The sequence below is a fragment of the Monodelphis domestica genome, chromosome 8 (genome assembly GCF_027887165.1).
Source record: "Monodelphis domestica isolate mMonDom1 chromosome 8, mMonDom1.pri, whole genome shotgun sequence".
NCBI lineage: Eukaryota > Metazoa > Chordata > Mammalia > Didelphimorphia > Didelphidae > Monodelphis > Monodelphis domestica.
Window position 1 is genome coordinate 186,329,995 of NC_077234.1, and position 13,542 is coordinate 186,343,536.

The 13,542-nt window shown below is 39.0% G+C and overlaps 1 protein-coding gene across 1 annotated transcript in view; it reads left to right on the top strand.

Moving 5' to 3' along the window:
* Window positions 1-2,959: 2,959 nt before the first annotated feature.
* Window positions 2,960-13,542, top strand: part of TMEM255B (transmembrane protein 255B) — a 150,971-nt gene continuing 140,388 nt past the window's right edge. The window contains exon 1 of the mRNA XM_007501236.3: window positions 2,960-3,512. Coding sequence (XP_007501298.1) covers window positions 3,458-3,512 — 55 coding nt within the window. The 5' untranslated portion in view covers window positions 2,960-3,457. The remainder of the gene's footprint in view (window positions 3,513-13,542) is intronic.

Genomic DNA, 13,542 nt, shown 5'->3' on the forward strand with positions numbered 1-13,542 from the left:
ACTTTTCAATATTCATTCTATATCAGGGTATTAAACTCTTTCTAGTGGGCTCCATGTACAGACAAAAGTACTCCTCCTCCCCTTTCTTTATTATTATCTGTCACTTTTTACAGTGTTCAACAAAGTCCTACTTTGATTTTTTATTTTGTCATGGAACCCAAGTTCTGGAAAATTCTACCATTCCGGAGAGACTTTGGGTATGGTCCTAGATTCAGATAATGTTTGTTTTCTGAAGGCCAACCTAGCTAAATCCAGAGAAACTCAGTGCCATTAGCCTGATCACTTGATGATCTGGATATGGCAACCCAAGAGTCATAAAAATATAAAATGGCTCTGTTATATGTACTGATACTTCTGCATTGACAGTGACAGAATGATGAAAAAAGGAACAGAGAACACAAAAAATCATAGGATTTCTAGAACATTTATAAGCCCTTAACTGTGTGATCTTGGGTAAGTCATTACCCCCAACTGCCTAGCCCTTGTTGCTTTTCTGTCTTTGAATTCATACTAAGGCGGAAGGTAAGGTTTTTCCTTAAGAACATTTACAAGCATTATAAACATTAATGTTAGCATTCTAAGTGTGAAAACCTTGCTCACTGATGCACTATTAGTTGTAGCCCTGGAGGAGCTAAATCATATCAGTCTGAATATTTGTGCTGTACTATAAATGAAACAAGAGACCAAAAAAAAGGAAGTTTAATGGGAGTGGGTCTTACAAAGTTCTCTTTGAAGTTTTATTGACTTAATTGATTGGTTTTATGATGTATCCAAAGGCAACAAGAAATGATTTTACTGGACACTTGATCATCTTGTATTATAGTGATAGACATCTTCACATGGGACACTATCAAGATAATTGCAGTTTATGTGTGAAAATCTCCTATGGAGAATGAGGAGGTAGAAGAATTCTTGAATGAACTCTGATCCACCAAATAAAATCAACAGCTACTTTGATAAACAGTGATTTCAATGAAAAGCTTAACATAGGGAGGGATGGGGAAAGATGTGATGAAAATATGAATCAAGAGTAGGAAAGATGAAAGGTCTGTAGACTATACAGAAGCCCCACACTGGAGAATATCATGAATATTCTCCCATGTTTTTTTTAACGACAAACATTTGTTTTTTCTCTATCCCAACTCACCATTAAAAAAAAAAAGGAAAAAGGAAGCCTTTTAATAAATATGCACAGAGTCAACCAGAATAAATTACTGCATTGGCCTATGATTTCTTTTCTTTTTTTTTTAAACCTTTACCAACACTTTCTTTAAAAAAAAAAAAAAAACTTTTACCAATACTAAGTATCTGTTCCAAGGCAGAAGAATAGTAAGGATTAGGCAATTGGGGTTAAGGTAAGTGACTTGCCCAGAGTCATGCAACTAGGAAGTGTCTAAGACCAGTTTTGAAACCAGGACCCTCTCTACACCTAGCTGCCCCTGGCCAATGCTTTCTTCAAGAAAAGAGACTGAGCATCATTAAGACATGATGAGCAATGTGGTAGAATTGCAAAAAAAAAAAGGTAAAAGCTTATATATTGATGGAAAACAATTGGGCATAGAACTGAAATTATTTTCAAATCAGCTATTTATTTATAACCAGATTACTAACTTCTTAGACTAATGATTAACATCAAGTGAGAAGAAAAATTAAAGCGAAAAATTAGACATTTCTTCTGTGTTCAAGGAATGCCCTACTCTCTGAGAAGAGATATTCCTCCCCCTCCCACAACAATTAGAGACAGCTTTCCTGAGTGATAAAAACTTAGCTTTTCAATGAACATTTCAGTTGAGAATATTATTTGTTTAATAGTCCTCTAACTTAATATTGTTATTAATAACTAATATTTCTAGCACTTTATTTACCAAATTGCTTTCTCAAAACTTTCCTGTAAGGTAGGTTATCAATCAACAAGCATTTAAGCACCTACTATGTGTCAGACACTGTGTAAATGCAAAAGCCAATGATTCCTGACCTCAAAGACTTTACATCTTGTTCTTATTTCTAAAGGAGAAGATTGAGACAGGCAGAGAGGTTAAGTGAGTTGCTCAGGGTCACACAGCTAAGTAATTATCGAAATTGGAACTGGAATTCAAATCTTCTGACTCAGAGAGGAGTGTCCTTCCCACCGCTTTGTAGCCAGAACAGGATTCCTCACCTGTATTCATATTTTTAAAAATGACTCATAAATGGCTTTAAAATATACACAATGTATATTTTCATTTGTTCCACACAACAACCTTATAAGGTACATATGAATGATGATGACCTTCAGTGATGTCTGAGAGTTCTTCCTGACCCTATCTGGAGTTTTCTTGGCAGAGATACTAGAATGCCACTTCCTTCTTTAGCTCATTTCACAGATGAGGAAACTGAGGCAAACAGGGTTATGGGACTTGCCACCTAGTTAGTAAGTATCTGAGGCCGAATTTGAACGTAGGAAGATGAGTCTTCCTGACTCCAGCCCCAGCACTCCATCCACTGGGCCTCTTAGATGTCCCAAGCCAGATTCTGCTGGATTTATTATCCCCATTGCATAGCTGAAGAAGCTGAGACTCAGACAAAAAATGATTTGCTCAGGGGCACAGAGCTAGTTTATCTCCTAGGCAAGATTTCTAGCTATTAGGCCATGCCACCTTTCATAATTTTTAACTGTGGCCGCCACAGAGCTGCCTTTTCTTTACTTTCTGCCTCTCCCTTACTTTCCTCCTCCATCAAAGTACCCAATGGTTTTCTCTGGGAGATGCTGTCTTTTACATGATCCTGCATAAACGACCAAGACCCAGAGCTCCTGGGTGGCTAGAGGATTTCAATTTGGTTTACGCTGAGTTCTTTGCAAAAGATGGCCAGCTTTGAGAGCGCTGGGAAAGCTCATTCAGAGTAATGGGTACGTTAGAGTCAATATCATCATCACAGATTTTCTTCTTTCTTTAGGCACTCCCTGAATCTCAAACAGATTCGGAAGAGAAGAGAGAGAACGGCTCCCTTTGCAGGATGGATAGCTGAATCAATGCGAAGGGAAGTGGGGACGAAGTAGAGAATGGTTAGGAGTGGTAAAACACCCGCGCTGGGACCACACCACAAACTCACGTTTCCTCCTTTCTCGTCCTTTTCCTTCTCGCTAGGGTTTTCTGCAGTAACGGCAGCAGCAGCGGCGGCGAAAAGAAGTGGGGAGGGGAGGGGGGATCTGGGGATTGAGCAGAGGATAAATACAGCCGCAGAAGGCAGCCTAAGGCTGTCTCCCTGGGAAAGTGGAGGCGCCCTTTGGGCTGGCGGGCAGTGAGAGCCCTCCCTCCCAGCCTCGACAGGGTGTTAGTCTCTGGCGGGCAAAAGTCCCAGCCTCCCAGCTCTGCTGAGCCACTCCAAAGCGCGCTACCTCCCGGCACCCGGGCTGGAGCACCCCGCGCCACAAGCTGGGGCTCCGAGCGCCCCCGGAGCCCAAGAGGGCAAGTGGAGGATGCAGCCTCCTCCTCCTCCAGTGCCTGGTCCTTTGGCTTTACTGGACGCCGCAGGTAAACCAAGCTTTGGTCCTCGCCTCCTCCTTCCCTGTCCCACTCCCGGGTTGTCCAGCGGCCACTCCCGCTCTTAGAGAATCTTTTTAAAACTCCTCTGGTAATCGGTGGTACTTTGGACTCCTACAGGATGGGATGAATGTACCGGGGTAGGGGATGGGCACAAGGCCAAGGGTTATGTATTATTGGTCAACTCCTAATGCTGCGTGCTTAAGTTTGGAGAAGCCCTTTACCGGAGGGGACCCGTGAGAAACGTTGGGAGTTAACTCTTGGGCTGCATTTCTTGGATGCTGCTCCCTTCCAAATCTTGGATTCCTGCTGCTCCCTTCCAAATCTTTTCCTGGTTTTATCTCTGGAAGCTCAAAAAACCAAAGCAAAAACCCCTCTCCTGCTCCTGCCCTGATACATGCTTCAATAGCTTTACAACCTTTTGATTATTTTTATTGTCTTAAAAATGATTAATCTTACTCTCCCCCTTCCCCCCCCCCCCCCCCCCCCCCCGCCCAGCCCCAGCTTTTGCTTATGTGGGTTATAATCTATCGCTATCTCCTGTAGTAGAGATTTCAACTCTTACTATTATTATGGACATCCTTTTGACTGGGCCCTTGGAGAACACTTTGGGAACTACTAGCCTACTCCATACTCTCCCAAAGCAGAAACTCTAGTTAGGGGGCTGCAAAGCTTTTGCACTTAAAATTAAAATATATATATATATATATATATATATATATATATATAGATATAGATATATACACACATATCTATCTATCTATCTATCTATCTATCTATCTATCTATCTATCTATCTATCTATCTATCTATCTATCTATCTCTATATATCTTGTTAGCACCTCTGGACCTTTAATACAGGATGTAATGGAAAAAAGATAGTTTCTTAGCATTGGGTAACTGCTTACTTCTGGTTCAGGAGACCAGAGAGTTTCCTTTTCCTTTTTCAAATACATTATCGAACACATTGCCTCCTCTCCTAATCATATCATCTAGAGCACACACTTTCCCCCCTCAGATGCATTTCTCTTTTCCTTTGTGCAAATGATCATCAGGTATGCTGGCCCAGGAAGCCTTTTGGGTCTTAAGGCATTGGGGTGAAGGGGGAGGGCAGGATCTACAAAACCTGCCTGGGATGTTTGGTGAATGTTTCATATAATACTTGGGCGTGTTTTCCTTGCAGCTTGAAAGAATGAAACAGCACATTAAGTAGCAGAAAATCATTGTTTGGTAAAAGATGATTTGACAGTTGGAACAGAGGAAATAATTTATTGCCTAGCTATTAAAATTTGCCACTTTAAAAAGCATATTCAAATGTGTAACCGTGGAGGAACCAGGTGGGAAATTACATTGCAAGGACATTCAGTTTGGTGTAGAGAGACTGTTTTTTTTTTTTTCCAATTATAGTTTACGATAAAAATAATCAAGGAAGCTAATTTTTTCAAGAAGCATCAATTTTTAGCTCTTTTAGCAGCATATTAAAATGTTAAATGTTTGCATGTATGGTTGCTGTCTAATTGCTGTTATGGTAGCATTTTTATATTAATACATTTGGGATAAAATGGTTGTTTTTGCTTAACAAGAGAAAGTGCAATTACTAGCCCTCATTTAACTTCTGTAAACCTGTTTCCTTGACTTTAAAATGGGGATAGCTGTCTGACAGGGCTGTGCTGAGGACCAAAGGAGATACTATTGGTTAAAGAACTTTACTAAGCAATAATTAGCTACTAGTATCAGCCACAACACCAAAGCTTTTAAATAGTGCTAGGAACCTAAAGTTTTTAAAATGGAAAAATTCATGAGTAGAAAAAAAAACCAGTCCATATTTTGCCAGACATGAGCTGTCATTTTGCTGGGGTGAAACCATAGTTATCTAGGAAATAAATGACCAATTTAACTTTCCTCTTATTCCTGGAGACCTTTACCTCTCATAGTTCTGAAACTTTGGCCCATGGCAGTTTTGAATGCCCTCATGAAATCCCTTTCCCATGTTCCAGATTATCCCTCTATTAAGTTAAGAAGGTATGTCTGAAAAAGGGGAGAGGGAGAAAACCACTTTGTCTTTCAATTAGTTTAGAAATGATCAGCATTTCAAGTGAGTTATGTCCTCTCCAGGCTGACTGCTAAAATAAAAGTGAGCAAAGTGATATTGGTGGGCAAGGTGAGGCACATTCAAGTGATGATAGTGAGGAAGAGAGATAGATGGTGATCTTGTATTAATGTCCAATGTCAGAACAACTCCTACTCTCAAGATTCAGTTTTTAAAAAGAGGCTAAATTCAGAGTACTGCCCTTGTTTGATGGTTCTTCAGTGTAAGTTTTTATAATGACAAGCATGAAAGGGAAGTTGAGTAGGATTTCAATTTTACTCTTTTGGGAGTATTAGCTTAAGAGTGCCAAGAGTACAATAATAACATGCCAGTGACACAGTTCTTCAAAGTTGTACAGTGTAAGACTTGAAGTAATTATCTAGTTAATTCCAGTCTGCTTTCACCAATTCTTAACTACTTTCCTATCATCAAATAAAAAAAATCTTGCTATATTATAATTATTGAGCCATCTTGCTTTCTGGAACAGCTAGATGGCACACTGAATACAGTATTCAGAAAGACTCATCTTCCTAAATTCAGGTCTGGGTTCAGATACTAGCTATGTGACCTTGGGCAAGTCGCTAACTCTGCCTCAATTTCCTCATCTGTAAAATGAGCTAGAGAGGGAAATGCCAAACCACTTCAGTATCTTTGCCAAGAAAACCTTGAAAATGGGGTCATGAAGATTTGGATGTGACTGAAAAAAACATCATGCTTTCTATTCCAGAGCTGATAGAGGATTATAGATTTAAAACTGAAAGGGATCATGATATTTATGATCAAACCTTTACATTTTCCAGAAGAGAAAATTAAAGTTCATCTAGAGAAATGACTTGCCCTAGGTCACACAAGTGACCTTAGCAGAATAGGATTTGAATTCAAGTCCTGTGACTAGATTTCTATCCTGCATTCTTTCTACTGTATTGGGCTGTCTCTATTTCTTAAGTCTTTTCATTTTTAGAGATAATTTATGTCCTCTTTTTAGTAAGTATATGTCATCATCTCTGTCAGGATATTACAATTTGGGTAGGATCAGATTTTAAAAGCTATTCTTTCTTCAACCATTCCCTATAAATTCTACAGCCCTTGCATTAACCTTAGAATCTTGATCACAGTAGCTGGTGAAAATGTTGTAGCACACCTCCTGCCCTTCGCTCCATAGCAATTTTGAAGAAAACAGTCAGACTAAGAAAGAAATGGTAATGGCTAATCAAAATCAAGATTAATATATACAAACCTTGAAATTCTTCCAAAAGCAATAGAGAGGGCTCCTTATCATTTTAATCAGAGCATTATTTATCTTTTTGCAGAGGTTGCACAAACTCTGAAATTATAGCCATATTACATAAATGATTTGCTTTAAACCAACCATTCATCAAGGCAATTTTCTTTAAAGGCCAACCACAGTATCAGCTGTGTGTTTTAAGAAACAGGGAATGCACTATCCACATTCAGAGGAAAAACTGTGGGAGTAGAAACACAGAAGAAAAACAACTGCTTGATTACATGGGATGAGGGGATATGGCTGGGGATGAAGACTCTAAATGAACATCCCAGTGCAAACACCAACAACATGGAAATGGTCAAAAGATACATGTAATCAAAGATACATGTAATACCCAGTGGAATTGCGCGTCCACTACGGGAAGGGGAGGGGGAGGGGAGGGAGGGAAAGAATATGATTCTTGTAACCAAGGAATAATGTTGTAAACTGACTAAATAAATTAATTAAAAACAAAACAAAACAAACCAACAAAAAAAGAAACAGGGAATGCTCCTGGCATCCTATTCACTACCACAACTTCACTACGCTGGGATGACGTGAGACTGATCAAGGTGACTTCTTGTGGTTTGAAACAGGTATTTGCGACTGGTTAATTGGGTTCAGCACACTGGCTATGCCCTGCGTTTCATCAGAATGAAAAACATTACCTAAGTAATGCCTGATATACCTTTCAGACGTTTAGTTTCATTCAGGTTGGGAGCCTAGCTTAATTTTGTATTGCTAACGTAGCACACTGTATAATTAAAAGGCTAAAAAATAGGTCAGGAAGAGGATCAATAAGAGGCATAGGAAAAGGGTAAAGCGCCAGATTGGCATCTATATGATATACTTTAGAGGAGAAAGAACAGAGGTGAGGCTGCAGACTGGTCTGTATGCCACCGACTAAGGACTACTTAATTTTTAGGGCATTGAGGGGCAGTAGTAGGGCTATTGTTGTTCAGATGTTTCAGTTGTGTCTGATTTTTCATGACCCCATTGGTATTTTTTTGGCAAAGATGTTGCCATTTCCTTTTCCAACTCATTTTACAGATGAGGAAACTGAGATAAACAGAGTTAAGTTCACTTCCTGACTCCAGGCCTGGCATTCTATTCACTGTGCCACCTATCTGTCTCCAAAGCAAACAAAGATTAAGTGACTTGCTCCCCTCACAAAGCTAGTAAGTGTCTGAGGCTAGATTTCAACTCTAGTCTTCCAGGTTTTAGGCTTGGCACTCGAATCCCTGTACCACTGATGACTTTTGTGTGTTATCAAATGTGTTAACAAATATAATGAGCTTTGAAGACCTTAAATTGTTAGATAAATGCTAGCAATCATACTTAATAATGAGGATAAATAATTATAATAAGGGGAGGGGAAGTAGAGATAATGTACAACTGGGACATTGTATCTGATGACATGCTTTAAACCTTCCCTTCCCTCTTAGAATCTTAGCTGTGCATTGGTTCCAAGGCAGAAGAGTGGTAAGAGTTAGGTAATAGGGATTAAGTGACTTGCCCAGGGTCATACAGCTAGGAAGTGCCTGAGACCAAACTTGAACCCAGCACCTCCCATCTCTAGGTCTGACTCTCAATCCACTGAGCCATCTACTCCCAGACCTCCTCCCTGCAATAGTATTATTTGTTTTGATTAACCAAGTTATTTACCAAGCTTGCTCAGAATGAATGAATTCTGGTTTAATAAAAGTCACGTCATCACTCAGAGGAGAAATCAGTCAATCAGTGTCTTCTATAAGCCAAGCACTGTGCCTAAGGATAAAAAGATAAAAATGAAATAGTTCTAGCCCACAAGGGGTATTCATTCTAGAAGGAAAATAAAAACATGTTTATATAGAAGTATATACTAAGCAAATATCTTTTTTTTTTAAATAGTGGATGAATCACTAGCAGCCAGAAGGGTGAAGAAAGCATAATGTAGTCAGGGATACCTGAACTGAGATTTGAAGAAAATTCAGGATTAAAAGATGGGCAGCTAGGTGGTAGAGTGGATAAAGCACCAGTTCTAGAGTCAGGAAGACCCGAGTTCAAATTTGAGTTCAGATATGTACTAGCTGTGTGATTCTGAACAAATCACTTAACCTTGTTTGCCTTAGTTTCTTCATCTGTAAAATGAGCTGAAGAAGAAAATAGCAAACCACTCCATTATCTTCACGAAGAAAACCTCAGATGGGGCCAATGAAGAGCATGAGACAACTGAAATGAATAAACAAGGAGGGATTGAAAGAGATGGTGGTATGAAAGGAGTGTATTACAGGCTTGATCTATTGTGTATGGGTGTGTATGTTTAAACCCCTACCTTTGGTCTTAGAATCAATCCTGTGTATTGGTTCCAAGGCAGAAGTGTGCTAAGGGCTAGGCAATGGGGGTTAAGTGAGTTGGCCAGGGACATCCAGCTAGGAAGTGTCTGTGGTCATATTTGAACCCAGGACCTTGCATCTGTAGTCTTGGCTCTCAATCCATTGAGCCATTTATCTGCCCCCTATCTTATGTGTTTTTAAAGAAAGGGATACAAGAGAGAGTATGTCCTACATAAGGAATAGCAAAAAGATCCGTTTGGCAAACCAGAAAGGACAAGAAAGGGATGCATAATAAAGTTAGAAAGTAGTCTGGAGCCAGCTTGGGAAGGATTTTAGATGCTTAATAGAGGAATCTAAATTTGATCCTAGTGGTAATAGGAAGCCACTGCAATTTATCAAGCAGAAGATTGATGTGGTTGGACTTCAGCTTTAGAGCTATCATGATGGCAGTTGTGTGGAAGGTGGAATGGAAGGAGGAGAGAAGGGATTGCAGTTGCCTAGGTGTTGGGGCTGAAGGAGGGTGGGTGGTGGCCGTGGGAGTGCCGAGAAGGGGATAAATGGGAGAGAGATGGTGGAGCTAGACCTCATAAGGTTTGTTAAGTGATTGGGTATGTGAAAGGAGGGAGAAAGAATTTATAAATAGTGTGACCAGAAGGAAGGTGATGCCTTTAAAAGAACTAGGAAGATTAGAGAGTTAGGGTTCGGAGTAACAAGCAACATTCTCAATATTAAATTAGAAAGTAGAAAATGGTCTTTGAGTTGCATCAGAGAAAATTATCTAGGTTGTAAGTTGAAACAAAGGAAGAGTTTGCAAGTTGTGGAATTTTCTTTCAGAGGCTTTTCTAATTTTGATCCCAAAGTCCTAACACTAGTGATTCTGGACATGCAAACAGTGTTCGCCCCATACATCTCTGCCATTATGGTGGCACAAAATCAAAGTGTGGAATTAAATAAAGTCCATTTTGACTATCTTCTGAAAAGGAAGGAAGGGAAGAAACAAGTATTTATTAAGGATCTATATGCCCAGTTTTAAGCATTTTACAAATATCTCATTTGATCTCATGACTCTCAAAGGTAGGTGTTATTAATCTTATTTTATAGTTGAGGAAACCAAGGTAGTCAGAGGTGAAGTGACCTATCTAGGATCATAGAGCTAGTATGTGTGATTTCAGTCCTGGTGCTCTAATCACTGTACTCCCTACCTGCCTTAGACTTTCTTTGCGTAGATCACCTGAAGCAGTTCTTAAGTCTCACATACACTGAAATGAAATGGGACTGAATGCTGATGGTTAGTGGTTAATGAAGTACTGGCAAATAACCTTGGATTATAAAGATCTGGATTTCCTACTTGCTAGTTCTTTAAGATTGAGTAAGTAAATGATATCATCTCTCTTTTATCAGCTTCCTTACCTCGTGCCAATGAGGGAGTTGGCTTTAAATCTCTTTCCCTATGATCCCATAATCCCTGAAGTCCTTTGAATTTCTACCATTGTTCTTCATGGAAAATTAGTTTGTATTTTCCCTTGAAACATTTTTGGAAATACATGGTAATAATAGTCTCTTCCTGTGTTTTTCAGATTTGTTTATATTCATAATTTCTTAGAGTCTAGTAATATTCCATTATATTCATGTACCACCACTACTACCTACTACTGCTACTACAACTATTGCCTAGCATTTACACATTTCTTTAAGCAGTTTTGTAGTTCTTTAAGGTTTGCATAGCATTTTACATATGGTAACTGAGTTGATCCTCAACAACCTGTGATAAAGTAATATTATTATCCTTTTTTTTATAGTAAGGCAAGTGAAGCTCACTTCTGTTAAGATTCTGTTAATTTCTGTTAAGTGACTTGATCAGGATCATAGAGCTAAAGTGTTTGATGCAGGATTCAAATCCAGGTCTTTCTTTCTCCCTGTCTAACACTCTATTCAGGATACTTAGCTGCCTCAGTCGTAATATCCACAGATTTGCTTTTTTAAAATGCTAAACTTCTGTCTTAGAATCAATACAAGAATCAATTCCAAGGCAGAAGAGCAGTAAGGGCTAGACAATTGGGGTTAAATGCCTTGTCCAGGGTCACACAGCTAGGACGTGTCTGAGGCCAGATTTTCATTGACATCCTCCTGACTCCAGGTTTTACACTCTATCCACTGAGCCCACAGATTACTTTTTTTTTTTTTTTTTTTTTTTTAATATATTTTATTTGATCATTTCCAAGCATTATTCGTTAAAGACATAGATCATTTTCTTTTCCTCCCCCCCATCCCCCATAGCCGACGCGTAAGTCCACTGGGCATTAGATGTTTTCTTGATTTGAACCCATTGCTTTGTTGATAGTATTTGCATTAGAGTGTTCATTTAAAGTCTATCCTCTGTCATATCCCCTCAACCTCTGTATTCAGGCAGTTGCTTTTTCTCGGTGTTTCCACTCCCATAGTTTATCCTTTGCTTATGAATGGTGTTTTTTTTCTCCTGGATCCCTGAAAGTTGTTCAGGGACATTACACCGCCCCTAATGGAGAAGTCCATTACGTTCGATTATACCACAGTGTATTAGTCTCTGTGTACAATGTTCTCCTGGTTCTGCTCCTCTCGCTCTGCATCACTTCCTGGAGGTTGTTCCAGTCTCCATGGAACTTCTCCACTTTATTATTCCTTTGAGCACAATAGTATTCCATCACCAACATATACCACAGTTTGTTCAGCCATTCCCCAATTGATGGGCATCCTCTCGTTTTCCAGTTTTGGGCCACCACAAAGAGCGCAGCTATGAATATTTTTGTACAAGTCTTTGTGTCCATTATCTCTTTGGGGTACAGACCCAGCAGTGCTATGGCTGGGTCAAAGGGTAGATATTCTTTTGTCGCCCTTTGGGCATAGTTCCAAATTGCCCTCCAGAATGGTTGGATCAGTTCACAACTCCACCAGCAATGAATTAATGTCCCTACTTTGCCACATCCCCTCCAGCATTCATTACTTTCCTTTGCTGTTATGTTAGCCAATCTGCTAGGTGTGAGGTGATACCTCAGAGTTGTTTTGATTTGCATCTCTCTGATTATAAGAGATGTAGAACACTTCTTCATGTGCTTGTTAATAGTTTTGATTTCTTTATCTGAGAACTGCCTATCCATTTCCCTTGCCCATTTATCAATTGGAGAATGGCTTGATTTTTTGTACAATTGATTTAGCTCATTATAAATATGAGTAATTAAACCTTTGTCAGAGGTTTCTATGAAGATTTTTTCCCAATTTGTTGTTTCCCTTCTGATTTTAGTTATATTGGTTTTGTTTGTACAAAAGCTTTTTAGTTTGATGTAGTCAAAATTATTTATTTTACATTTTGTGATTCTTTCTATATCTTGCTTGGTTTTAAAGCCTTTCCCCTCCCAAAGGTCTGACATGTATACTATTCTGTGTTTACCCAATTTACTTATGGTTTCCTTCTTTATGTTTAAGTCACTCACCCATTTTGAATTTATCTTGGTGTAGGGTGTGAGGTGTTGATCTATTCCTAGTCTCTCCCACACTGTCTTCCAATTTTCCCAGCAGTTTTTATCGAATAGTGGATTTTTGTCCCAAAAGCTGGGATCTTTGGGTTTATCGTATACTGTCTTGCTGAGGTTGCTTGCCCCCAGTCTATTCCACTGATCTTCCTTTCTGTTTCTTAGCCAGTACCAAATTGTTTTGATGACTGCTGCTTTGTAATATAGTCTGAGATCTGGGACTGCAAGGCCCCCATCATATGTGTTTTTTTTCATTATTTCCCTGGATATCCTTGATCTTTTGTTCTTCCAAATGAACTTTGTTATGGTTTTTTCTAAATCAGTGAAGAAGTATTTTGGTAGTTCAATGGGTATGGCACTAAATAGATAAATAAGTTTGGGTAGGATGGTCATTTTTATTATATTGGCTCGTCCTATCCATGAGCAGTTAATGTTTTTCCAATTGTTCAAGTCTAGTTTTAGTTGTGTGGCGAGTGTTTTGTAGTTGTGTTCATATAGTTCCTGTGTTTGTCTTGGGAGATAGATTCCTAGGTATTTTATTTTGTCTAAGGTGATTTTGAATGGGATTTCTCTTTCTACTTCTTGCTGCTGAGCTGTGTTGGAGATATATAGAAAAGCTGATGATTTATGTGGGTTTATTTTGTATCCTGCAACTTTGCTAAAGTTGTTGATTATTTCAATTAGCTTTTTGGTTGAATCTCTAGGATTCTTTAAGTAGACCATCATGTCATCCGCAAAGAGTGATAACTTGGTCTCCTCCTTGCCTATTCTGATACCTTCAATTTCTTTATCTTCTCTAATTGCTACTGCTAGTGTTTCTAGTACAATGTCAAATAGTAGAGGTGATA